This window comes from Myotis nattereri (assembly GCF_964212035.1).
Source record: "Myotis nattereri genome assembly, chromosome: 7".
Classification (NCBI taxonomy): domain Eukaryota; kingdom Metazoa; phylum Chordata; class Mammalia; order Chiroptera; family Vespertilionidae; genus Myotis; species Myotis nattereri.
Window position 1 is genome coordinate 30,953,743 of NC_138082.1, and position 24,333 is coordinate 30,978,075.

The following is a 24,333-nucleotide window of genomic DNA, read 5'->3' on the forward strand; positions in this document are numbered from 1 at the left end:
AGATGTAGGGTACAGAAGCACCCCAGAGGAGAGAGCCTTGATGGGGAAGGAAGGGGAGGGGCTCATGGAAGACTTCTAAAGGAGGTCAAGTCTGGATGAAGTTAGTGTGATGAGTTGAGTTTGCCTATGAGGTGGGGCATCAATCAGAGGGCTTAGAAAGAGCATGCTGTACGGGACAGTGACTGGGAGTTCACTATTGGCCGGGCCTAACATGGGCCAGTGGTAGAAGGGAGTTGGGAAAAGGACGGGTCCAGAGAAAGGCTGGAGGGGTGGGGTGGATGGTCCTCAAACAGGGGCTGTGTTTCTCCTCACACCTTATGAATCTGGCAGGCCTGGAGGCGGCAGGTGCGGCCCAGGTTCTTTCTGCTCCTCAATGCTACTTCCAGATCACCACCCCTGTCCTCTGAAGTATATGCCATGGGCTTTACCACTTTGCCCCCACTCCTGGAGGCAGTCACCTATCAGAGGCACAGTTGTTTTCCTTGGAGATGGTAGCTCCTGACTCACTGTTTCTCCACCTCCTTGTCCTCATTCTACTTATTCATTCATTTGTTTACGAGAGAGAGAGAGAGAGAGAGAGAGAGAGAGAGAGAGAGAGAGAGAGAGAGAGAGAGAGATTGAGGTTGAGATTGATGTGAGAGCAAAATGTCAATAGGCTGCCTTGCCTCCCCTACCAGGGATCAAGCTCTGACCAGGAATCAAACTGGCAACCTTTCAATGCTTGGGATGATGCTCACCCAACTGAGCCACACTGGCCAGACCTCAACCTCATTTTTATTTCAACATCCTGGCCACACAAGGCATCTTTCCCTCCATCATCCTCATCTACCTACGGTGTGGTCATGCACCACCTCCAAAATTTTTATTGCAAGCACCCATCCCCCTCTCTGACCACCACCGTCTCTCTTTAAAGCTCACTTTAAGTGTTCCTTAAGCAGGTCTTTGGTCCCATTACTTTTTGTCTGGCTTATGTACCTCCCTCCCCTTTTTAGCTTCAATGCTCCATCACTGTTATGCTTGTTTTTGCTTTCCCGTCTTCTGGGAAAACCTCACTCTGATTAACCTAACTCAGACATGGAAGTTGGAGAAAACGGAAAATTGTGCAGACTTTTTGTCAATGTTTAATATTTTCACTTGGGAGCAGAGGGAGGGATAGTGACTGGGTTCATTTACATCAGATTAATTCTAATTCCTTCCTTAAAGTAGATAAATTGACCTTATCATTAAATTCTATTCTGTTCTAAATATACTTTGTGGTCTTGACTATTTGAATTGCATACCACATTTTAGCACATTAGAAAACTCTAAGAAAAACAATCTTCCACAGTCTCACCAGCAGTCTTTGACTTTCTCATTTACACCATCCTCTAGTCCTTGTCCACATTCATTTTAAGTGTAGAAAGAATTACTATTACTCATTACATAGAAGAAAGAAATTACTTTTGACTTTAGCTATCCCATTTCCTAGTGCTGCTGTAATAAATTACCATAAACGTAATGGCTTCAAACAACACAGGTTTATTATCTTACCATTCTGGAGGTCAGGAGTCTGAAATGGGTCTCACTGGACTAAAATCAAGATGTTTGTAGGGCTTGTTCCCTTCTGGATACTCCAGGGGAGAATCTCTTCCTTGCCTTTTCCAGCTTCCTCTAGAAGCTTCCTGCATTCCGTGGCTCCTGGCCCCTCCTCCACTTATAAGGCCGGCAAATGGCTGGCTGGGTCTTTGGCACTGACCCTCTTGCTTCCCTCTTTCCCTTGTAAGGATCCCTGTGCTTACAAGGGAAAGAAGCTACTCTTTCTGTTTTTTTAAAATAATTTTTTAAGTTTTCACCTGAGGGGAGATATATATATATATTTTAATATATTTTATTGATTTTTTTTTTTTACAGCGGGAAGGGAGAGGGATAGAGAGTTAGAAACATCGATCAGCTGCCTCCTGCACTTCCCCTACTGGGGATGTGCCCACAACCCAGGTACATGCCCTTGACCGGAATTGAACCTGGGACCCTTCAGTCCGCAGGCCGGCGCTCTATCCACTGAGCCAAATCGGTTAGGGCCTGAGGATATATTTTTATTGATTAGAGAGAGAGAGAGAGAGAGAGAGATTGAGACATTGACGTGAGAAACAGTGATCAATTGCCTCCCGTCGATACCCTGAGGGATCAAACCTGCCACCTAGGTATGTGCCCTGACTAGGAATCGAAACTGCAACCTTTTGGTGTACGGACAATGCACCAACCAGCTAAGCCACCTGGCCAGGGATACTCTCCCTATTGTAAGGTTATGTTTGGCAACCGTAGTGTCATCGGAAGCCTTAATCCCCCTTGCCTGGTGATATGACAGATTGGCAGCGTCCTGGGATAAAGACGTGGACGTCTCTGGGGACCATTATCCTGCACACCACAGCCACCTTTCCGTGATTTCACAGACGGCTAGAATGAAAGCCTTTGTTTAATATTTTTGCCTTGTAGAGATTTTTGCTGTGAGAATTAACAGTAACCTTTCAATATGGGGGATATCCTGGCTCATGAATCCGAATTACTTGGACTAGTGAAAGAGGTAGGTATGTTATACTGCAGAAAAAGCCCGCGAAACCTGTAAAGCTTGCATTTACAACGCGCAGGTTCTCTCGTGCCTTGCCCTGTCTCTTCTGTCATTACATCCCAGTTATCTATTTTCCATGACAAAATTTTCCCTGTGTTTCCACTTTGTTTTCATAACTGACTAAACTGAAATCTTAAAGCTGCTTTCTAGAAATCTTTTAAAGAAAATTATAAAAGCAACACATAGTTATGGTAACAGATTCAAACAGCCTGAAAGTATAAACATTGAATTTTCTCTCTCCGCTTCTTCAGTGACCATGGCTAATGATTTAGAGTATTATCTTCCCAGACTTCTTCCTATGAGTATTCAAAATATATTCACATGCCTGTAATTTGTTTCACAAAATGGGATGGTCCCACACACATTGTTCATGTAGCTTGTCATTTGTCCGTTAACAGTCACATAGCCTGAACATCTCCCTGTGGTCCTCACATTTCTTTTTTTTCTTTTTTAATATATTTTAATTTTTTTACAGAGAGGAAGGGAGAGGGATAGAGAGTTAAAAACATCGATCAGCTGCCTCCTGCACACCTCCCACAGGGGATGTGCCCGCAACCAAGGTACATGCCCCTGACCGGAATCGAACCCTGGACCCTTCAGTCCGCAAGCCGACGCTCTATCCACTGAGTCAGACCGGTTTCGGCGGCCCACACATTTCTTAATGCTGTAGAGCATTTCATTGAGTGGCTGCATCGTAACTCCTTCCCTGATGCCTATTGATGGACATTTCGGTGTCCCACACTGAAGGCTTTTGAAGGGTAGGACCCACGCCTTATGCTTTCTGGTGTTCTCTGCTGCTTTTCATGTGGGGCTGGCACATAGTTGCTGCTAAAGAAACAGTCGCTGCTGCTTTACTGTGTGATCCAACTGCCCACTAGGCACCGAGAGGTGCGGCAGTGGAGCAAGGACGAGGTGTCCACCTAGAGATGCAGCTTTGGGATTTGTTGGCATGACTATGAATACATTCTTTTCTTTTTTTTTTTTTTAGTATCTGTAGATACTTTAATAATAAAACTATTTCAACATAAAATATTCAGAGCCCGCGAAGTCTTATATGTGAATGGCAGCTATCTAAATGCATGCACGTCTGAAAGAGAAAGAAGCAGCAGGGCACAAACTGTCTATACCCAAATCAGCTTGAGGAGTCATCCTTCATTTGAGCTTTTTAAGAACAGAAAACTTAATAAGGTTCTTTAGGTATCGATGCATGAATAAATTCTTCACACAGCAGAGGGTTGGGGACAGGCCTGGGGAAATGGTCACAGTTAGGAGAGGTGGAAACAGAAAGGTGTGACTGACAAAGGGAGGCGGGTGGAGGGTCACGAGCGGCAGTGGGCCGTGGTGCGGAATGCAGGGCTGGGGCGTCAGGGTCAGCAGTGCTCTGCTCGAAGGCCACTGATGGCACGGCCCATCTTCTCGTGGCTTCTCTTAGGGACGGGCATTATTTCTCATCCCTCTGTTTCAAGTCACAAATTCCCAGAGACATACCTGACCCAGAGCCATCAGGCCGTCCGCCCATCACTTACTTTTTCCAACTGCTGCAAACATGGTTTATTTCCTATTAATCATTACAATGAATCATGGAGCTCACATTTTCCTCCTGAAAGCCAACTTATTTTCTGTAAAGAAGCATTTTCTGTGTCACTGTCTTTGTAGGCTTTTAGTGTATGTATGGATAAGTAAATTCTAAGCTGGATCCCAGATTCTCCCAAAAATGACAGTCCCTTAACCCCATTAGAAACTGGTGATAATATTGAACTGGTACAGTTACGTCAAAGGCAGTTACTTTGTTGATGTTAAAACAGAGAACTATATGTATGTTTGTGGTCTCTCTTTATAGTATTTAGATTTTGCTGAATTTGAAGACACCTTGAAAACATTTTCAAAAGAATGCAAAACGAAGGGAAAAGCATTACCCAAAACAGCAGGTAGCTCTTTAAGGGACTCCAAATCATCGATAATCCAGGTAACATTTTACTTTTTTAAAAATTTCTGTTGATAATCAAAATGCTCCCAACTTGTAAAGAATGCTACGGTTTGAGGATGTTGGAATCTCTTCAGGGGACCTGGTCAGAGTGGCTTTCAGACTTCTCAGGTGTTAGGGGTGAATTAGTAGTGTCATCTTCACATCTCTGTACCCTTCCTGAGAAGTGGGTGGTGACACAAGACCTTTCACATACATTTCTTGGGAAGAGTAAAAGAGGAAACCTTGCAATGCTTAGAAACTGAGACAAATGTGATGCCCATCCTGAGGAGTTTGAGGTTGTTAATTCCAGGTGCCAGGGACACAGTGGTGAAGAAAACAAAACAAAACCCTTGCCCTCACAGTGCTGGCGCTCTAGCTTGGGGAGGCTGGAGGAGGGAGCAGGGCACACGGACAGGACAGCTTCCTGTCCAGGAAGGCCGGAGCCGCTCTGTGAATACGAGTGGGTTGCGAAGGGCAGACCTGAGGGGTAGAGAGAACCGTAAAGTCCCTTGTTTCAGCCATTATTTGATGCCTCCTTACCATTCATAGCATTCTGGGTGAGTTCACCTTGACTACACCCAGTGACGAGAAGATACTGCTTCCTGAGCAGCATATTTCAGCTTTGCATGATTTTATTATTTCAATTAATTTATTGGTCTCAATGCACCCACTTCCAAGAAAATTTTGAGACTTGTTTTGAGAGGCCCACTGAGTAGCTGGAAGTTAGGCCACAGCCACTGCCTACTGCCTGTCTGATCCTGGTCCCTGACTCCCATGGCCTGGCGCGGGGCATCGTCGATGGGGCCCGGGGAGCTCCAGGTGGGGCTCAGGCACCTGGCCACTGAGCTGCTGCCGCACTGACTGGGACTGTTGGGAAGGTCTTTCGCTTCTGCCGTGTACCTGACTCCGAAAGCCTGTGCAGCAGGTATTTGTGATCATTCCTCTTGTGAGGCAGGTGACGTGCTAATCGCCACCTCCTTTCTCCTTGGGTGGTGAGTTGGGAAGCTGTCGGTGCCCTGCATAGTCAGGCTCGAGCTCTGAGGTTGGAATGGGATTGGCCTGGCTCCTTCCTCCATCTCCAGCCCGAGTCTGTACCTGGAGTGCCCAGTCTCTGTGTGGGTGACCGCTTCCCACTGCGCCACATGCTTCAACAGGGCAGACAGCAGTGCCGCCTCCAGGCCTGGGTTCGACGGGGTCAGCGTGTGAGCTCCTGCGCCCGGGGACTTGGCACTGCTGCCGGCAAGCTCCGGATGCAGGAGGATCGTTGCGCTGGGGCCCACCTGGGCCCTCAGCCTGGCCTCTGTTCATCTGTTGGGCACCTTCGCTGTATTTATGTGCCTGTGCGTTCTTGGCCACAAGTCTTTGGCCTCTGCCTGAATCCTTCCATCTCAGGCCTTAAATGTCACTTCGGGTTCTTATAAAGCCCGGATTGGATACTGCAAAGGGGTGGGAAGCCAGGGTTGGTCTGCAGGAATCTCAGCTACGGAGCTTGGAGCCCTGGGTCTCAGTTTTCTGCCCCTTACCTTTGAAAAGGAGACTTGCTTTCCCCACACTGAAACCTGGAGTCCGGGGTCTCTGAGGCATTGGGAGGGCTGTGAGAATTTGGGTGTCAGGAGAAAGGACACCCTATGCTTGGGCTCCCGTCTGATGTCTTCTCCACAGAAGGACCTCATTGCTGCGTTTGACAACGGAGCCCAGAAGGTGTTCTTCGATTTGTGGGAAGAGCACATTCCCAGCTCCATCCGAGATGGTGACTCCTTTGCCCAGAGGTTGGAATTCTACCTTCACATCCATTTTGCCATCTATCCTCTGAAACGCTCCGTGCGGAGACCTGTACGTTCCCCTTGTGATGCGTTTGGTCCAAATAATGTGTTAAGGGAGAATGATAGCTGTTATGTTTCCTAATGAGCATTAATTTAGTTTCATGGCCACTTTCTCTTAGTGCTGAGGGGTAGGTGTCTTGTGTCCTGATGAATAATTTTCTACCTCATTCCCAGCAGTTTCTTCTTCTTTTTTCTTTTTTTTTTGTTAATCCTCACTAGAGGATTTTTTCCATTGATTTTTTATTTTATTTTATTTTTTAGAGCAAGTGGGTGGGAGGGAGGGAGGGAGAGGGAGAGAGACAGAGAGACACACATTTACGTGAGAGAGACACATTGATGGTTGCTTCCCATACGCACCCCAACCTGGGCTGGGGATTGAACCTGCAACCTAGGTATGTGTCCTTGATCAGAAACCAAACCCGTGACCCTTCGGTGCATGGGCCCACGCTCTCACTGCTGAGCGGCACGCCGGCCAGGGCAGCAGCTTATTTTCTAATTTACATAGAGAGTTAACAGCTTCTGTGATGAAAGCTGCATTGTTCTCCTGAATGCCTCAAGTTTTTGAAAACTCAGCAAACATGCATGTCTGTCTAAGAACACATATGTAGACCACATATTAGACCATATATATATTCGAAGAGAAGTTTAAGCATTAACAGTAGAAAAATGGTATGCCTGTTTGTGCAAGTCCGTTCGTTGAGTGATAAGTTGAGTTTAGCTTCCGAAGTCTTTCCCGGGGGAGGGTGGGCTGGAGACCTGCAGAGAGGAGAAGGCTTTGAGGCTGCCGTGGCGGTGAGCTTCCCAGCGCAGAGCCAGTGAAAGGAGCAGGGCCGCACTGACGTGTGACCACGTGCACTTGGTTAGTGGCTTCTCCATGCACCACCTGCCGCCCTGAGGACCTGTGTTAAATTGTTAAACTGTCAGGGGCCAAAGGAGGGGTCAGTGATGGAGGGAGCAGCCCTACCAAACATTGTAGCGGCCATTCTTGGAAGGCTACTCATAGCACTCGTGTGGGTACCATCATGGGAGATTCTCATTTTCTTTGTATTTATTTCTGTTTTCTAATCTTCCCATTGATATAAGATTAAAAAAATAAATAAACATGATAGGTGCAGTGAGATGCTTTGATTAGAACAGGCTGTGAGGGGAGTAACTGGTGAGGCCAGGGTGTCTGGGAAGGAAAGTGCCAAATTCAAGGCTGGAGGCGCAGGAGGAGAGGGAAACCCTGGGAAGGACCTGCCTTGGATTTCGTGTGGAATTAGTGAGGCAGGCAAGGTCAGTGCTCAGTTACCTTAATGAAGGAAAGGAGTGAGATGTGGAAACTTGTTTCAAAAAACTATTCACCTTTTCAAAAGGTCTTTTCAAAAGACCTGCCCTGATTCTCTCCTAAGGGAATCATGGAAATGCACACAAATATTTATGATCTCAGAAATGTGGAAACTGTGTATATATCTAATAATGGGGAATTGGTTAAATCATGACAGACCCACAAGATGAGGTTTTGTCCTGCCATTGAAATGATGTTTATGATGCATCATAAGGATGTGAGAAAATGGTAATCAAGTAAAAGGCCGTATATTGAACATGTGTCTGTTCTCTGATATTCCTGACAGTTTCATGAAGGGGTGAAATTGCGGGCACTGTCACAATGACTGGAGACAGTGCACTTGCCAGGCTGGCTGGGGAGGCTGCCAGCGCCAAGGCTGGAGAGAGAGGCTGGGGTGGACGGTGGGCTGGGCGGGCTGGCGTCAAGCAGGGACCTCAAGCAAGCATCTTCCCTTCCTCATAGGACAAAGAGGAACTGGATGAAAGGATTTCTTATTTCAAAACCTACCTGGAGAGCAAAGGGGCAGCTCTGAGCCAGACCACAGAGTTCCTCCCTTTCTATGCGCTGCCGTTTGTTCCAAACCCTATGGTGCACCCATCCTTTAAAGAGCTCTTCCAGGTAAGTGACAGCCTCTGAGCCCGTCAGTCCTGGCAGCATGTGGCTTCACCTTGTTCACGCTGGTGGCTTCTGAAAGATGCTGTAAAAGCTCGTGTTTGCTTATGCTGCAGTTTAAGAACACTCAGATAATTTGGTTTAACAAACTTTCTTGTGCCATAAAGTGTGATTTTTTTGGTTGCACCACAACTTGCTAATACAGACCAACATAAATATTTTTAATATACTAATCTCTTAAATCATTCTGTGTATACTTTTTCAGTATTGGATGGATAATTCAATTACATTGACAGTAGCCTGAAAAAGACCTAGAGTACTTTACATAATTGCTGGTCATATATATTTTTTAATTGATTTTAGAGAGCAGAGAGAGAGAGAGGGAAACATCAATTTGTTGTTCCATGTATTTATGCATTCATTGGTTGCGTCTTGTAGGTGCCCTGACCAGGAATCAAACTTGCAACTTTGGCGTTTTGGGATGACGCTGAAATGAACTGAGCTACTCAGCCAGTGCTTGGTTATGTATTTTAATTTGTATTAAAATTCTCACTTATTTGGTGTATATTTGGTTACCTGATTTGTACTATTATTTCCATCAGACTATTTACTTATAGGCATTTTAAAAAAATATATATTTTATTGATTTTTTACAGAGAGGAAGGGAGAGGGATAGAGAGTTAGAAACATAGATGAGAGAGAGAAACATCGATCAGCTGCCTCCTACACACCCCCTACTGGGGATGTGCCCGCAACCAAGGTACATGCCCTTGACGGGAATCGAACCTGGGACCCTTCAGTCCGCAGGCCAATGCTCTATCCACTGAGCCAAAACAGTCAGGGCTAGGCATTTTTTTATAAAATATATTTTTATTGATTTCAGAGAGGAAGGAAGAGGGAGAGAGAGATAGAAACATCAATGATGAGAGAGAATCATTGATTGGCTGCCTCCTGCACGCCCCCTACTGGGGATTGAGCCAGCAACCTGGGCATGTGCCCTTCACCGGAATCGAACCTGGGACCCTTCAGTCTGCAGGCCAACGCTCTATCCACTGAGCCAAACTGGCTAGGGCTTACCTATAGGTCTTTAAAACATTTTTTTTTATTGATTGATAGACAGAGAGAGAGAGAAAGATATGTTGTTCCACTTACTTGTGCATTCATTGGTTGCTTTTTTATGTGCCCTGATCCAGGACTGAACCCACAACCTTGGAGCATGTCGGACGGCACTCTAACCAACTGAGCTACCTGGCCAGGGCCTGCCTATTGCTCTTTGAATTTTTGGTGGGGCGGGGCCAGGCATGGGGTGGGCCGGAGGGCAGGGCCTGTGAGGCAGAGGCGGGCAATGCGTGGGGGCAGGGCAGAGGGTGATCTTTTAATTGTTATACTTTATTTTAGTTAAAATTTCAGCATAATATTTATTTAATAAGATTTACCTGTTACAGTAATTTTTGTTGACTTACTAAAATGAATATGTCCCACAGAAGTTTATTGAAATGTATTTTGAGCCTGAACTCTTTTGATGTAGATTGCTTTATCTAAAGATCTTATACTGTTTCCAAGAATCTATATGGAGCCCTAGCTGGTTTGGCTCAGTGGATGGAGCGTCGGCCTGTGGACTGAAATCCCAGGCTCGATTCCAGTCAAGGGCACATACCCAGGTAGTGGGCTCAGTCCCCAGTAGGGGTCGTGCAGGAGGCAGCCAATTAATTATTCTCTCTCATCATTGATGTTTCTATCTCTCTCTCCCTTCCTCTCTGAAATCAATAAAAATATATTTAAAAAAATAAAAAGAATCTATATGGAGCTTACTCCTCTGCCATTGGATGCAATTCTCCTGAACCCAGTGCATTTCAGTTTCCTATTCTGTTATGATTCAGTAAAACAACTTTCTCCCTCTTTAGTAGTAGCTGCTAAACCAGAGGCTGACTGATTCACCAAAGCAGGCTTATTGTAAAGTAGCCTACATTGAATTCTGTGCTTGTTTGTTTTGTTTTTGGTCAGTCCAAATTTAGTTTTACCACTTTCTTCTCCTAGAAGGTTGAGATAGAAGGGTTAAGAAGGTGGTAAACTTGACAAGGATGGTAGATTTTCTCACAGTGAAGACTTCAGTTTGTGAAAATTATGACATAGCAGCATGGCTACCGCTCAGCTAAGTAAGGGTGAGGTGAAGCTGGCAGTCAGGAATTGAGAGACCATCAGTATTCATGGAGTCGTTTCATTCCTTTTCTTTTTCTTTTTGCTACTCCCTACATATGTTCTTGTAATGGTCATCATAGATACTTTAGTGTGTATGCATAATAAAATCTAAAGTTAATGTCTTTATTTTCTTTCTGACCTTACAAGGTTCCGAGAATGTGTTAACCTCATCCATCCCCTTTTCAATTTATGTGCTATTATTGTCAAATATTTTAGTTATTTAGTTTAACCCCACAAATTAGACTTTTCTGCTATTTTATGCAATCAGTGTGTGCATGGCTTTACCCTTACCTTTGCCCATATTTTGCTTGCTACCTCAAGGAAGGTTAAGGACTTTCCTTCTGGGCTCATTTTCTGCTCCATCTTAAGAACATTCCTTTAAAATCCCCCTTGGTTGTGGACTCCTTTCAGTTCTTGTTTGTCTGCAAATGTCTTGACTGCATTCTCAAATTCAGGATAGTAGGTTTACAGTTACGTTCTTTTAGAACATTGAAGGTATCATTTCGTCTCCCATTATTGCTATTTTGAATTTGGCCATCAGTCTGATTGCTGCTACTTTTAGGTGATCTGTCTTTTTCATTGGCCTTTAAGACTAATTTCACTACAGTGTGTCTAGGGACACACAGATGTTCTGTTTTGTTTTGTTTTGTTTTTTAATGTCTTGGTTTATGCTGGCCAACATAGCAGTCCTTTCCTGGGATTCTTTTCTGTAGATTGAGCACAGAGAGCCTAACATTGTGTTAGTTTCCTGCGTCTGCCCGAACAGAGGACCACAGACGAGGTGTCTTAAAACAGCAGAGACTGACTGCCTCACAGTGTAGGAGGCCAGAGGTCTGAAGTCCAGGTGTCTGCGGCAGGGCTGGACTCCCTGCGAGGCCTCCAGGGGAAGGTCTCTCCTTGCCGCTTCAGCTCCGGAAGGTTCAAGTGTTGCTTGGTTCATGGCAGCATAATTCCAGCCTCTGATCTGTCCTTACGTGCTATCTTCTCTCTGTGTCTGTCTGAAATTTCCTTTTTTTTTTTTTTTTTTTTTTTCAGATCATCAGCATAGCCAGGTTCTCCCTTTATTCTCCTGTTACATCTGTATTTATACCATTTCAATTTCCTTTTTCTTATAAGGACACCATTCATGTTGGATTAGGAGCCCACCCTCTCCAATACGTCCTCATCCTAACTAATTACGTCTGCAGCTACCCCGTCCCCAATGACCTCACATTCTGAGATTGGGACACACTTCAAGCCATAACACACACACACATTATAAATAGTTATGCTGCGTCAGGGAATTATGAAATCTATTTTAAATACAAGACTTTTCTGCTTATCTGGCAGTAAGTTTTGAAAGTCAGGTAACACACCGGATGACTGACTGGGTGGGGCAGGGGGCTTGGGTGAGATTACGGAGCTGGAGGAAAGCAAGTGGGGAGGGCGGAAGGTCTGTGGGCCGGGCAGGAGCGCGGGTCAGTGGATAGGAAATTTCAGTGATACAGCTTCATTTTGGTGGAACTTGTTAGTTTGGGTGGTAGATATTTTTATATAAAGGCTATGAGGAAAATTGCCCTGAGAAAGATTGTTGCTTACGACACCTTTTTCTTTCACTAAAGTTATTTTTTTCTTCTCACTGAGCATTACTTGAGAGAAATAATTTATTTTTAAGGGACAAATCAAACTAAAAATATATCGTAACTCCTGACATGATGGAGTGCATGAGATACTGTCTTTCCTCCTTACCTACATGAGGGTTATGGAAGCGAGTGCCTTTCTTTGGGAGGCCTTAGGTAACTCAGTGGTCATTGTGTGTGCCTGCCAGGGCCACGTATGCCTCAACTGTACTGAATTCTTGTGGGTAATCAATCTAATAAGGTTACTTGTCATGCTTGTGTTTAAATCACATGAAATATTCAAATCATGTACAGGGTTATTTTTCCCCTGTTTGTGAAAGAACGCTGTTTTTCCTTCCTGCTGTGGGTACTTGAATCTGTTGTAAATGAATTGGTCAGTTGTCCTAAAACCTGTGTTTTAGTCACCACACTATTGCCAAAACATCTAGCTTATTTAACCCTGAAGGCCACAACTTGACGATGCTGTTGGCATTTAGTGACCTAGCTTTTATTTTATTTTCCTTTTTTTTTTTTCTTTAGGATTCTTGGAGTCCAGAATTGAAGTTGAAGTTGGAAAAGTTTCTAGATTTAATTTTTAAAGCCAGTAACACGCCAAAGCTTTTAATGTTATATGTATCCTTTCAAAGCCGGTGGAGCCCGCCGTGGTGGTAGAGTGGCTTGCTGGCTTAGACTGCCTCACAAACAGGGATAATTGATGAGACCACTTTCACATGCATGGGGTGAATGAATTAGTAATGGGAGGGTGTGCCGAGGCCCATAAAGGGTTGACTTCTGTGGCATTGGGTCTCTGAGGCTGGGTAGGGTCTTTTTTTTTTAGAGTGGAAGAGAGGGAAAGACAGAGAGAAACATCGATGTGAGAGAAACGCATCGATTGGCTGCCTCCTGCACATGCCCTGACCAGGACCAATATATATATGTTTATTGATTTCAGAGAGGGAGAGAGAGACAGAAACATCAATGATGAGAATCATTGATCGGTTGCCTCCTGCACAGCTCCTACTGGGGATCGAGCCCACAACCCAGGCATGTACCCTGACCGGAATCGAACCCGGGACCCTTCAGTCCTCAGGCTGACGCTCTATCCACTGAGCACAACCAGCTAGGGCTAGGGTCTTATTTTTATGTCATGTGCTAGAAGCTGTGTTAGTAGGGGAAAAAAAGCCTGTCTTTTTGAAAAGAACTCCTTGGAATAACTGTCCCCTTGTAGACGATTGCTCAACCATTTTTAAGGCCTTAAAGCCCTGGCACATGGGTTACGTGACCATATAACTTGTTATTCTAATTGGGACTTTAAAAAAAAATTGATTTCAGAGAGGAAAGGAGAGGGAGAGAGAAATAGAAACATCAATGATGAGAGAGAATCATTGATCGGCCGTCTCCCACATGCCTCACCTTGGGGATCGAGCCCACAGCCCGGGGATTTGCCCTGACCAAGAATGGAACCATTGACCTCCTGGTTCATAGATTAACGCTCAACCACTGAGCAACACTGGCTGTGCTGTTTTCACCCCAATCCCAATTTCCCTAGGATAGAGCTTTAGCACTGAAGTTACAGTTAAAGGGTCTGAATTCAGATTTGCACGTTTAGTAGAACGTTTTGGTAGCAATGGGGAAGGTCTTTTGAAGGGGGTAAGGAGGCCAGTTAGGGGGTTGTTGAAATAGTGTACGACTTGGATGCACATGGAGCCAATTGACATGGAGAGAAGAGGGTTTATTTGAGAGCGAGTCGCCCAAGTGATGAGAAGCCAGTCACCATCTTAGCTGTTTGTAGCAGCATTAAGAAGTGGCCTTCGCCGCGCTGAGAATCCTCCCCACCATGCTGAGGTGGGGCACCCCGAGGACTGCATCCTGAGTGCCCATTTTCCTGAACTGCTTTCTCATTCCAGAAGGAGAATGGACAAAGTCACAAAGGTAAACCATGCCATGTAGATTAAAAAGTTTTAAATAACAACTTGGCCAACTCAAGTTTTAAGTAGTGAGATGGAGAGAATTCCAAAGACTTGGAGAATAGAATGAGGTTTTTAAAAGTCTAAATATTTATGAAGTGCTTTGCAATTATTTGTATCTGAGATTCCTCGCGGCCCACTTTTCAAGAAGGCTGGTGTTTTTAGCTTCGTCTTGCATGTCAGGTAACTAAGACTTGGAGAAATGAAGCAAATCCAAGCGCTGTGCCTGTAACTGCAGCCGCAGTTAGAAGACAGCCTGGCAGGGTGGGGAGGGATCGTTTTAGTATCTTTCAGATTTCGCCTTGAACTAGTCTAATAGCAATGTGGAGCACCCATTCTTATAAAGCATTTCCATTTTTTACCTTCAAGGTAGGAATTCCAGTCTTAATTTTTTAGCGTGAAATGATGTTTTTCCATGATTAGTCATGTTTACTGGAACTGTTCACTTTTCAGGAAGGTGAGAAAGGCTATCATGAAATTGGCCAGAGTTGGGTTCTTTGCCTGAGTTTGTCTTCGATGCTACATTATAGAAACTGCTTAAATGTTTGTGCTGAAAGTATGTGATGTGCTTCAGGCCTTGGGTCAGGATAGACGGCATCATCCTCAGTTCCAGCAGGTGGAGTCTTACCACATGGAGCAGCACATTTCCCTCCTCACAGCTGAGGATTTCAGAACTTCCTGCCATTGTTCTTCCTGTTTCTCTTTAGAAAGTTGACGTTTTCTAAAGAAAGGAAATATTGATCAACGAGTTAGCTCTTTGCTTTCCAGGGAGTTGACAAGTGAGTGATGCTTTTGCGGCTTCAGATGAGAAGAGTTTAGATGTTTGGTTTTTTTTATGCTTGGCAACCATGCAGATCCCCAGCCCAGCAGTTCCGAATTCTGGTTCTGCCAGGTGTGCTGCCCCCCTTAGGCCTCAGAGGGGACAGACCCCACTTACCTTTCATGGAGGAGCCACAGTCCTGTGCCTGAGCACCGAGGAGCAGGGTACAGATGTGGCCTCCTGGGGTCCCCATGGGATGGTCCCCGGGTGGCCAGGCTGCAGCCTTAGAGCTTCTCAAGGGGCTGTGCACCCAGCACAGTTATGTCCGAGGACAAGCCCCTCCAGCCCATCCCAGCTCCTCAGGCCTGCTCCCTGCAGTGTTGGTGCAGTTCCCGGGCCCTGGCTGGGCGGCTCCCGTGCAGCTTTCTCACCTCACAGCTGGAATCGTCAATTGGGCTGGGCACTCAGGTCTTGCCCTGCAGTGCCTGGAAACGTTCCTTTGCCCCACTGTTTCTACTGCTGTTGCTGCCTCGCAAACCACCTCAGGCATGAAACAACAACATCATTTTTTATTATTATCGTCTTGTGTGGTCTGGGAACTGGCCTCAGTTAGGCAGTTCTCCCTTGGAATGTCTCGTGGGTGTAGATGGAGCTGGTGGAGCCATGGCCAAGGCGTCCTCACCACGTGCACACATCTGCTGGCTGGTGTTGGCTGTCGGCTGGGGTCTCAGCAGACCCCTTGACTGGAACACCTACATGGACTCCAGGTGGCCTGGGCTTCCTCAGGGCCTGGTGGCTGGGTTTCCAGGATGAATGTCCCCAGAGAGAACCAATGGAAGCTGTGTCACCCTTTCTAACCCAGCCTCTGAAGTAACTCAGTGCCATTTCTGCTGCATTCTCTTCCTTAGAATTGGACTCCTATGTTCAGTCCACATTCAGGGAAGGGGAATTACACCTCACCTCCTGATGGGCAGGAGTGTCAAAGACTTTGCAGTCATATTCTAAAACCATCGCCCCACCTCACGGGTCCCAGAGAACTGCCTCGGCCCTGCACTCAGGCTGCTCAGTCCCTATTCAGATTAGTTCTTTGGATGCCCTGGCACTAGGGGAGGGAGGTGGTGAGAAACTGCGCCCCGATTCCTGAGTTTCTCCAGCCCCTGACACCCCAGCATACCCTGCAGTATTTGAGGCTAGCTTTCTGCTGGGAACAGTTATGTCTCTGAAAAGTGGCCCAGTTTTGCAGGCAAAATAAACATGGGAGGGGAGTACAAATAGAAGAACCTGTGTTTTTGTACAGATCTTTCATTTGTAATTTCAGCAAGGAGACCAGGGTTTTTTTGAGCCTTCTTTAATTTTATTTTAATTGAGTTTTCTTAGGATAGCCAAGCAAAATTGAGTCTGGCACAGTGTGTTCTGTGGCCGAATACATCCCGAAATGCAGTATTGCTGTGCAGATTAGAGACTAGCTCTGCAGAGCATTTGCACCAGGGACAGGCCCAAGGTCAAGACAGCCAGTGGTCACCTCTTTGTCCCCTCCTCCCAAAACTGTAGTTGCATTGACCTTAAGGCACAGACATGCCTCCAATTTAATTCTAGACTTAGGTGTGGGTTTTTTTGTGTGTGTGTTTTTAATCCTCACCCAGGGAGCGAGAGTATTTTTTCCATTGATTTTTAGAGAAAGTGGAAGGGAGGGGGACAGACGGAGAGAGAGAGAAACATACCAATTGGTTGCCTCCCACTCAGCCCCGATTGGCTGGGGATTGAACCTGCAACTGAGGTACGTGCCCTTGACTGGAAATTGAACCCTCTACCTTTCGGTCCACGGCCGACACTTTAACCACTGAGCAACCCGGCCAGGGCAACAGTTCCATATTTTAAAATTATCATTTTGTCTTGAACAGCTAAGAGAACTCTAAAATGAAATCTCATCTATCTTTTAAAAATTAAAAAAGCAGTGCCCTCAAACGAAGGAGGAATGTTAGCAAGGGGAAGCTCGACTGACTGGGGAAGACCACCACCACCACTTTTGTTACTGGTTCATTGCTCAGGGGAGCAACAGAAAACTTTCTGTGCCCTTAACGGGCGTTGGTTCAGTGTGCTCAGCACTTGTTTAAAACTCAGAATGCAGCTCTTCGGACTTTTGAAATATGAAGAATCTCAATAAATTTTACAAGCATGGCTAAGCCAGTTTCATTAAAATAACATGGAATAAGACATCTCCATTACAAGTTGAGCTCTCACATTGCAAGGCGCGTTGGCTTAGATTTCCTTGTCTCATAAAATGTTTGATGGGATAAAAGAGTCAAAATTCTGTTTAATGCTCAGAAGTAAAGTTGGTGTTTTGTCCTGCAACTCAAACAGCTTACAGTAATGTTCAGGTCCTGTTTGTCAGCAGCGAAGGTGTCTGCAAGGTGATGGCTCTGGACAGCAGGCTGTTTTGCTAAATGGTGTATTTGAAATGGTCATAAATGTGTCAGCCCAACTGCCTTCTTCCTGAAGTCTGTGGGCAGTTAGATCTCTTTTCCATCAGTGTACCACACTTTGAAGTTGTCACAAATTCCAGCTCTGGGTTTCTAAGGCAAAAGGTCCATAAATAATCTCTTACATTTACATTCATTGTACAGTGAGTTTCAAGGGGAAGAGTTCTTAGTGCGTCCCTTTTACAGAGGGACTACTTTGATGACATCGATGTTTGAGAGGTCATTTGACCCAGCTAATGGGTTTCGGCACTTCATTCAGTATCTGCCACTTGGTATGTGATGAGAGAGTTCAGATACTCCCTAAACTTATTACTACAAAATGGGATTATCAGTATCCTGTAAAATTTTCATTGTTGGAAGTTCCAGTTTATGTAATTTTGGATTTTGTACGTATGAAAAAGCTTTTCTAGTACTCAGTATAGGGAGAAGGTAGTGACTCCCTCTCTCTGGTAATATTTAAGGAGAAGTTTGATAAAAGACCTCCAGGGATTCCTCCAGAAGTTCAAGTACTGAACGTAAGTTTGTGCTAGGTGGCCTTTCAAAGTTATCTTTCGCTACTCAGATTTGATGGGTGCTAAATAATGATAGTAATAATAATTGTTCATTATTATGTGATATTTTGGGTTTTAAGTGTTAAAATATTTCTGCACATCAATAAAAAGTAAAAGCTTTTGAAATACAGTTTGAACATGGGTGATCCTCATAGGTGTTTAAGACACAAGTTAGGAGGAACGGATAACAGTGGCTGGAATGTTAGCATGTGCCAGAGCCATGGGGGAGTTTGTTGACTGAATAGATACTCGGCCCCCTCCCAGGAGCACAAAAGCAGTCTCTGGAGGTGAGGCTTGATCATCTTTGTTTCTGGATGATTCTGATGTATTTCAAGTTTGCAGGCCACTGCTGTAGGGTGTAACCTTCTGCCACTTTTTCAAGTTATAGAAATACATTTAGAAAATATTTGGCCCTTCCCATGAAAGGAAATAATAATAACAGCTACCATTTATTGATCATGTGCTATAGGCTAACATTGTGCTAGGCACTTTGAATGTATTTGTTCATTTAATCCTCACAATAACCTTTGATTATCATTTCCCCCATTTTATATCTTTAAGAAATGAGACCAGAGAAGTTAAATATCTTGCCTCAGTTTATCCAGCAGGAAAGTGAGAGTAGGGATTTGAGCGCTGGTCTTTATAATTTTAAAATCTCTCTCTGTATACATGAACTGTGTTCTAAAATACTTTAAATATTACACAGAGGCTGGATTGGGACAATAGTGAGTTAACTTAGGTTTTTTCTATCCAAAATGTAGCATTCCAGGGAAGGGGAGGAGTGTGGTGGGGCATAGGAGTGTGGGCACTGCTGAAGAGTCGCTTGTTCCAACTGTGCCCAGGGTGGCATGGCCAGCGAGTACTGCCCATGGGAAGGACTTGGGGTGATTCTAAGAAGGAAGCCTAGAACCTTCTAAGTCTGCCTGCTCTTAGTGACTGGTTTATGCTTTAGGAAACTGGCACAGCCCTAACCGGTTTGGCTCAGTGGATAGAGCGTCAGCCTGCGGACTGAAGGGTCCAGGTTCAATTCTGGTCAAGGGCATGTACCTTGGTTGCGGGCACATCCCCCGCAGGGAGTGTGCAGGAGGCAGCTGATCGATGTTTCTCTCTCATTGATGTTTCTAACTCTCTATCCCAGTGATGGCGAACCTTTTGAGCTCGGCGTGTCAGCATTTTGAAAAACCCTAACTTAACTCTGGTGCCGTGTCACATATAGAAATTTTTTTATATTTGCAACCATAGTAAAACAAAGATTTATATTTTTGATATTTATTTTATATATTTAAATGCCATTTAACAAAGAAAAATCAACCAAAAAAATGAGTTCACGTGTCACATCTGACACACGTGTCATAGGTTCGCCATCACTGCTCTATCCCTTTCCCTTCCTCTCTGTAAAAAATCAATAAAATATATTTAAGAAAAATAAAAGAAGCTGGCACAATGAGCCCTGGCTGGTGTCGGTTGGAGCACTAAAAAAGGTCAAGGGTTCGATTCCTGGTCAGGGCACATACCTAGGTTGCGAGTTTGATTTCTGGTCATTGTACATGTGTGAGGCAGTCAGTCAATGTCTCTCTCTCACATAGTTGTTTCTCTCTCCCTCTCCTTCTTCTCTCTCTAAATTCAATAAAAACATATACTCAGATGAGGATTAAAAAACAAAACAAAAAAGTGGCAGAATGAGCACCTGGAATCTTCTAGATTCTAGTTTTCTTCAGCATCAGTCAAGCAAACCTAACCTTTACTTAAAATGAAGAACTGCCCTGCGATTATGAATTGTCCCGAAAACAACCTCACAGAGAAAAAGACACAAGTTTGGTTCAGCCATTTTGCAAGCTGACTATAGAATGAAATGTTGAATTTGTTTCTTGTATATAAAGAGAAGAACTAAAAGAAATTGTGTGGGGTTCGGTCCAGGAGAAAGATTATGTTAGGAAAACCAGAGATGATTTAGGTGAACTACCAGAGACAAAAAATAAAAAATCAGTGATTGCAAAGCACTTCGTTACTAAATGTGGCATGAAATAGAAGCAAAGTGTTAGACGCAAATAGTGTGAAGGTCATTGTTATAGCAAAATATGATAGTAGGCATGGTATTTCCTTGAGAGAAATGCTTTTTATTTTGCAGGGGTTTTTAATTTTTTATTTTATTTTGTTTTAATATACATATAAATGTCTTCCTAGAAATGTTGCAGCAGCTCCACCAGCAGCTGCTAGAAGCTGAGCGTAGGTCAATGACATACCTGAAACGGTACAATAAGATCCAGGCGGACTACCACAACCTCATTGGAGTCACGGCAGAGCTGGTGGATTCTCTGGAGGCCACGGTCAGTGGCAAGATGGTAAGGAAGATCCCCAGCGGTTCATGTCTTTTCAACATAAAGATGTACGGGCACGAACCATGTTGATAGGCGATTCCTGGCCACTCCCAGACACGACCTTGCCTCTCTGTTTCACAAAGCCAAAGTGCACTCAGGAGACCAAGCTGACGTGCTATGCTGTTTATCATGCTGCTTGCAGCATTTTATACATTTTTCCTGAGACGTTATTGCCCATGTCTTTATTTCTCTACCTGATTCTTAATATCAGTACAGAATAAAATGGCAACAGAAGAAGATTATGTAGTGGCATAAAAGTAAGAGGGTGGTGCCCTTCTAGTAGATAGAAAATCTATAGATTTTCACATGTTGATTTTGGATCCAGTTACCTTTTCTGAGCTCTGTTAATCTGATAGATTATTTTTTTTATATATTTTATTGATTTTTTACAGAGAGGAAGGGAGAGGGATAGAGAGTTAGAAACATCGATGAGAGAGAAACATTGATCAGCTGCCTCCTGCACACCCCCAACTGGGGATGTGCCCGCAACCAAGGTACATGCCCTTGACTGGAATCGAACCTGGGACCTTTCAGTCCACAGGCCAACGCTCTATCCACTGGGCCAACTGGTTAGGGCCTGATAGATTTTTTGATTGATTCTCCCGTGCTCTAGGTTAGTAGTCATATAATCTTCAAATAATATTTCTGTTTTGCTTTTTTTTTTTAATTCTTTATTGTTCAGATTATTACATTTGTTCCTCTTTCCCCCCCCCCCATAACTCCCCTCCTCCCAGTTCCCACCCCACCCTCCGCCCTCACTCCCCACCCACTGTCCTCATCCATAGGTGCACGATTTTTGTCCAGTCTCTTCCCGCATTCCCACACCCCTTTCCCCCCCAAGAATAGTCAGTCCATTCCCTTTCTATGCTCCTGATTCTATTATAATCACCAGCTTATTCTGTTCATCAGATTATTTATTCACTTGATTTTTAGAGTCACTTGTTGATAGATGTGTATTTGTTGTTCATAATTTGTATCTTTACCTTTTTCTTCTTCTTCCTCTTAAAGGATAACTTTCAGCATTTCATATAATACTGGTTTGGTGGTGATGAACTCCTTTAGCTTTTCCTTATCTGTGAAGCTCTTCATCTGACCTTCAATTCTGAATGATAGCTTTGCTGGATAAAGTAATCTTGGTTGTAGGTTCTTGGTATTCATCACTTTGAATATTTCTTGCCACTCCCTTCTGGCCTGCAAAGTTTCTGTTGAGAAATCAGCTGACAGTCGTATGGGTATTCCCTTGTAGGAAACTGACTTTCTTTCTCTTGCTGCTTTTAAGATTCTCTCTTTGTCTTTTGGTCTTGGCATTTTAATTATGATGTGTCTTGGTGTGGTCCTCTTTGGATTCCTTTTGTTTGGGGTTCTCTGCGCTTCCTGGACTTGTAAGTCTATTTCTTTCACCAGGTAGGGGAAGTTTTCTGTCATTATTTCTTCAAATAGGTTTTCAATATCTTGCTCTCTCTCTTCTTCTGGCACCCCCATAATTCGGATGTTGGTGTGCTTGAAGCTGTCCCAGAGGCTCCTTACACTATCTTCGTGTTTTTGGATTCTTTTTTCATTTTGCTTTTCTGGTTGGGTGTTTTTTGCTTCTTCGTATTTCAAATCTTTGACTTGATTCTTGCGCTCCTCTGGTCTGCTGTTGGGAGTCTGTATAATATTCTTTATTTCAGTCAGTGTATGCTTAATTTCTAGTTGGTCCTTTATCACAACATCGAGGGTCTCACTAGATTTCTTGAGGATCTCACTACATTTATCGACGCTTTCTAGAAAGTTCTTGAAAAACCTTAAAAGTGTGGTTTTGAACTCTATATCCAGTAGCTTGCTTTCCTTCATTTCTGTCATTTGTGTCCTGTTTCTTTGTCTCGGCATTTTTTATGCTTCCCTATGTTGATACAGTGGTTTTCTGTGCTAAGTGTCCTCTAGGGCCCGGTGGCTCAGCCTCCCCAATTACCTGAGGTAGACACTCTTGGTGCACCCCCTTGTGGGCTGTGTGCACAGTCTTTTGTAGTTAAGCCCTGATTGTTGTAGGTAACACTGGGGGGATTTGACCTCCAGGCCAATTGGCTGTGAGAATCAGCTGTGTCTACGGTGGGAGAACTTCTGTGCTGAAGACACCCTTATGGGGCAAGACTTGCTTCAATGGGGCTTTGGTGCTCACTGAGTCTGCCCCCTGAGTGTGTCCCTTATGGATCTGCGGAGTTATAATTGGATGGTCCCACTCTGACCACTGGGTACACTGGCTCTTGGATTTAAGGAGGTGCTAATCTAGCCTCTGCCTGAGGCTACCCTGCAGAAGCCAGCTGTAAAGCAATGCGAGTTGCCCTGGGGCCTTGGGCAGCTGCAGTTTGTTAGGTAATTTTCAGATTACAAAGGGCCAGGCCTTTCATATGCAAAAGCCTCCATGCACAGCTTGGGCAGGGCAGGGTCCCAGGGGATCAACAGGGCGGGCGGAGCGAGCAGTATGGCTGCTCTCAGTCCTGTCCTCAGAGGCCCCGGCAATCGCTGCGTGTGCCTCCGAGAGAAAGCTGCCCTCAAGTTCCAACCGATGCCAGACAGTCCCGTTTCTCCCGTATGAGTCTGGGTCCCCAGAGATTCGCCTGGAACTGGAGCTCAGAGCCTGAGACTCCCTCCCGATTAAAAAAGACAATCGTAACCTCAGCCGCCAGCCCTCTCCGCATGCACCTCCGCACCTTTGTATTTTACTTCCTCACCGCACCTCCTCTGAGTCTCAGTGTGCTTTTCTCTTTCCTTCTAGTTGTAGAATTTCCACTCAGCCAGCCTTCCTGTGGTTCGGGGTGATGTCCGTTCCGTCTTTTAGTTGTATTTTTGAAGTGGTTGTGCGAGGCAGCAATCTCCGGTGTTTACCTATGCCGCCATCTTGGTTTCTCTCCTGCTTTTTTCATTATATATCTTGTTTCCTTCTTAGCATATTATGGCTAAGACTGTGGGACATTTTTAAATAACGTGATCATGGGTATCTTTGTCTATTCCTGATTTTAGTGGGAGTAACTCTAGTGTTGTACTTAATAAAACTAGCATAATAAAATCTCTTTGTGGAAATAAAACATTTTTAAATGGATGTAATTGGAGGTTCACATGCAATTTTAAGAAATAATGTAGACAGAGTCCTTGTACAGTTTCCCCAATTGTAACATTTTAAAAAAGTGTAACACAATGTCTCAACTAGGGTGTTAGCACTGATACAATCCATTGCTCTCATTCGGATTGCCCCAGTTTTACTTAACAGTCCATGCTTTTTTCAATATTTATATACATGTTTTACAAAAATGGACTCTAGTTCACATGGTTTTCAATCCACCTTAATATTCAGTCATGTGTTCATGATGTCATAAAATACTCTTCACAGTGCCTCCCCTCTAGTAGCTAGGCTATTCGACATTTAGGTTGTTTCCAGGTTTTCACTTTTATAAATTATAAGTATAGTGGGAGATATCCTTGCGTAGGAGCCTGTGTTGCATTTTTTATAGTTGATTTACTAGGTTGAAACCTATGCTAAGGTCCTTCAAGGAGGCTGTGCTAATCTGATTCCACTGAGACAGTTCATTCTCTTATACCCTTGTCAACCTTGGGCATTATCAGTAAAGTTTTTATATTTTGTAAATTTGATCCATGAGAAATAGCATCTCAGGATTTAAATATGCATTATATTGATGACACATGAAATTAAACATTTTTTTCCTCATTTTTTTTTTAATTTCAAGAAAAACCATTTTAAATATAATAATGTTACATGCAATAAACCTTAATATTTCAAGAAAAACGATTTTAAATATAATAATGTTACATGCAGTAAACATTAATATCAAGAAAAACGATTTTAAATATGCTAATGTTACATGCAATAAACCTTAATATTTCAAGAAAAATGATCTTAAATGTAATAATGTTACTTGCAGTAAACATTAATATTTCAAGACAAAAGATTTTATTTTATTTTTATTTTTATTTTTTTTTAAATATATTTTATTGATTTCTTACAGAGAGGAAGGGAGAGAGATAGAGAGTTAGAAACATCAATGAGAGAGAAACATCGATCAGCTGCCTCC

The 24,333-nt window shown here is 44.0% G+C and overlaps 1 protein-coding gene across 1 annotated transcript in view; it reads left to right on the plus strand.

The window, feature by feature from the left end:
- Positions 1–2,472: 2,472 nt before the first annotated feature.
- The window catches only part of ARMC9 (armadillo repeat containing 9), a 100,933-nt gene continuing 79,072 nt past the window's right edge, over positions 2,473–24,333 (plus strand). The window contains exons 1-7 of the mRNA XM_081095157.1: positions 2,473–2,560; positions 4,446–4,571; positions 6,234–6,404; positions 8,184–8,339; positions 12,671–12,763; positions 14,038–14,062; positions 20,073–20,230. Coding sequence (XP_080951283.1) covers positions 2,510–2,560; positions 4,446–4,571; positions 6,234–6,404; positions 8,184–8,339; positions 12,671–12,763; positions 14,038–14,062; positions 20,073–20,230 — 780 coding nt within the window. The 5' untranslated portion in view covers positions 2,473–2,509. The remainder of the gene's footprint in view (positions 2,561–4,445; positions 4,572–6,233; positions 6,405–8,183; positions 8,340–12,670; positions 12,764–14,037; positions 14,063–20,072; positions 20,231–24,333) is intronic.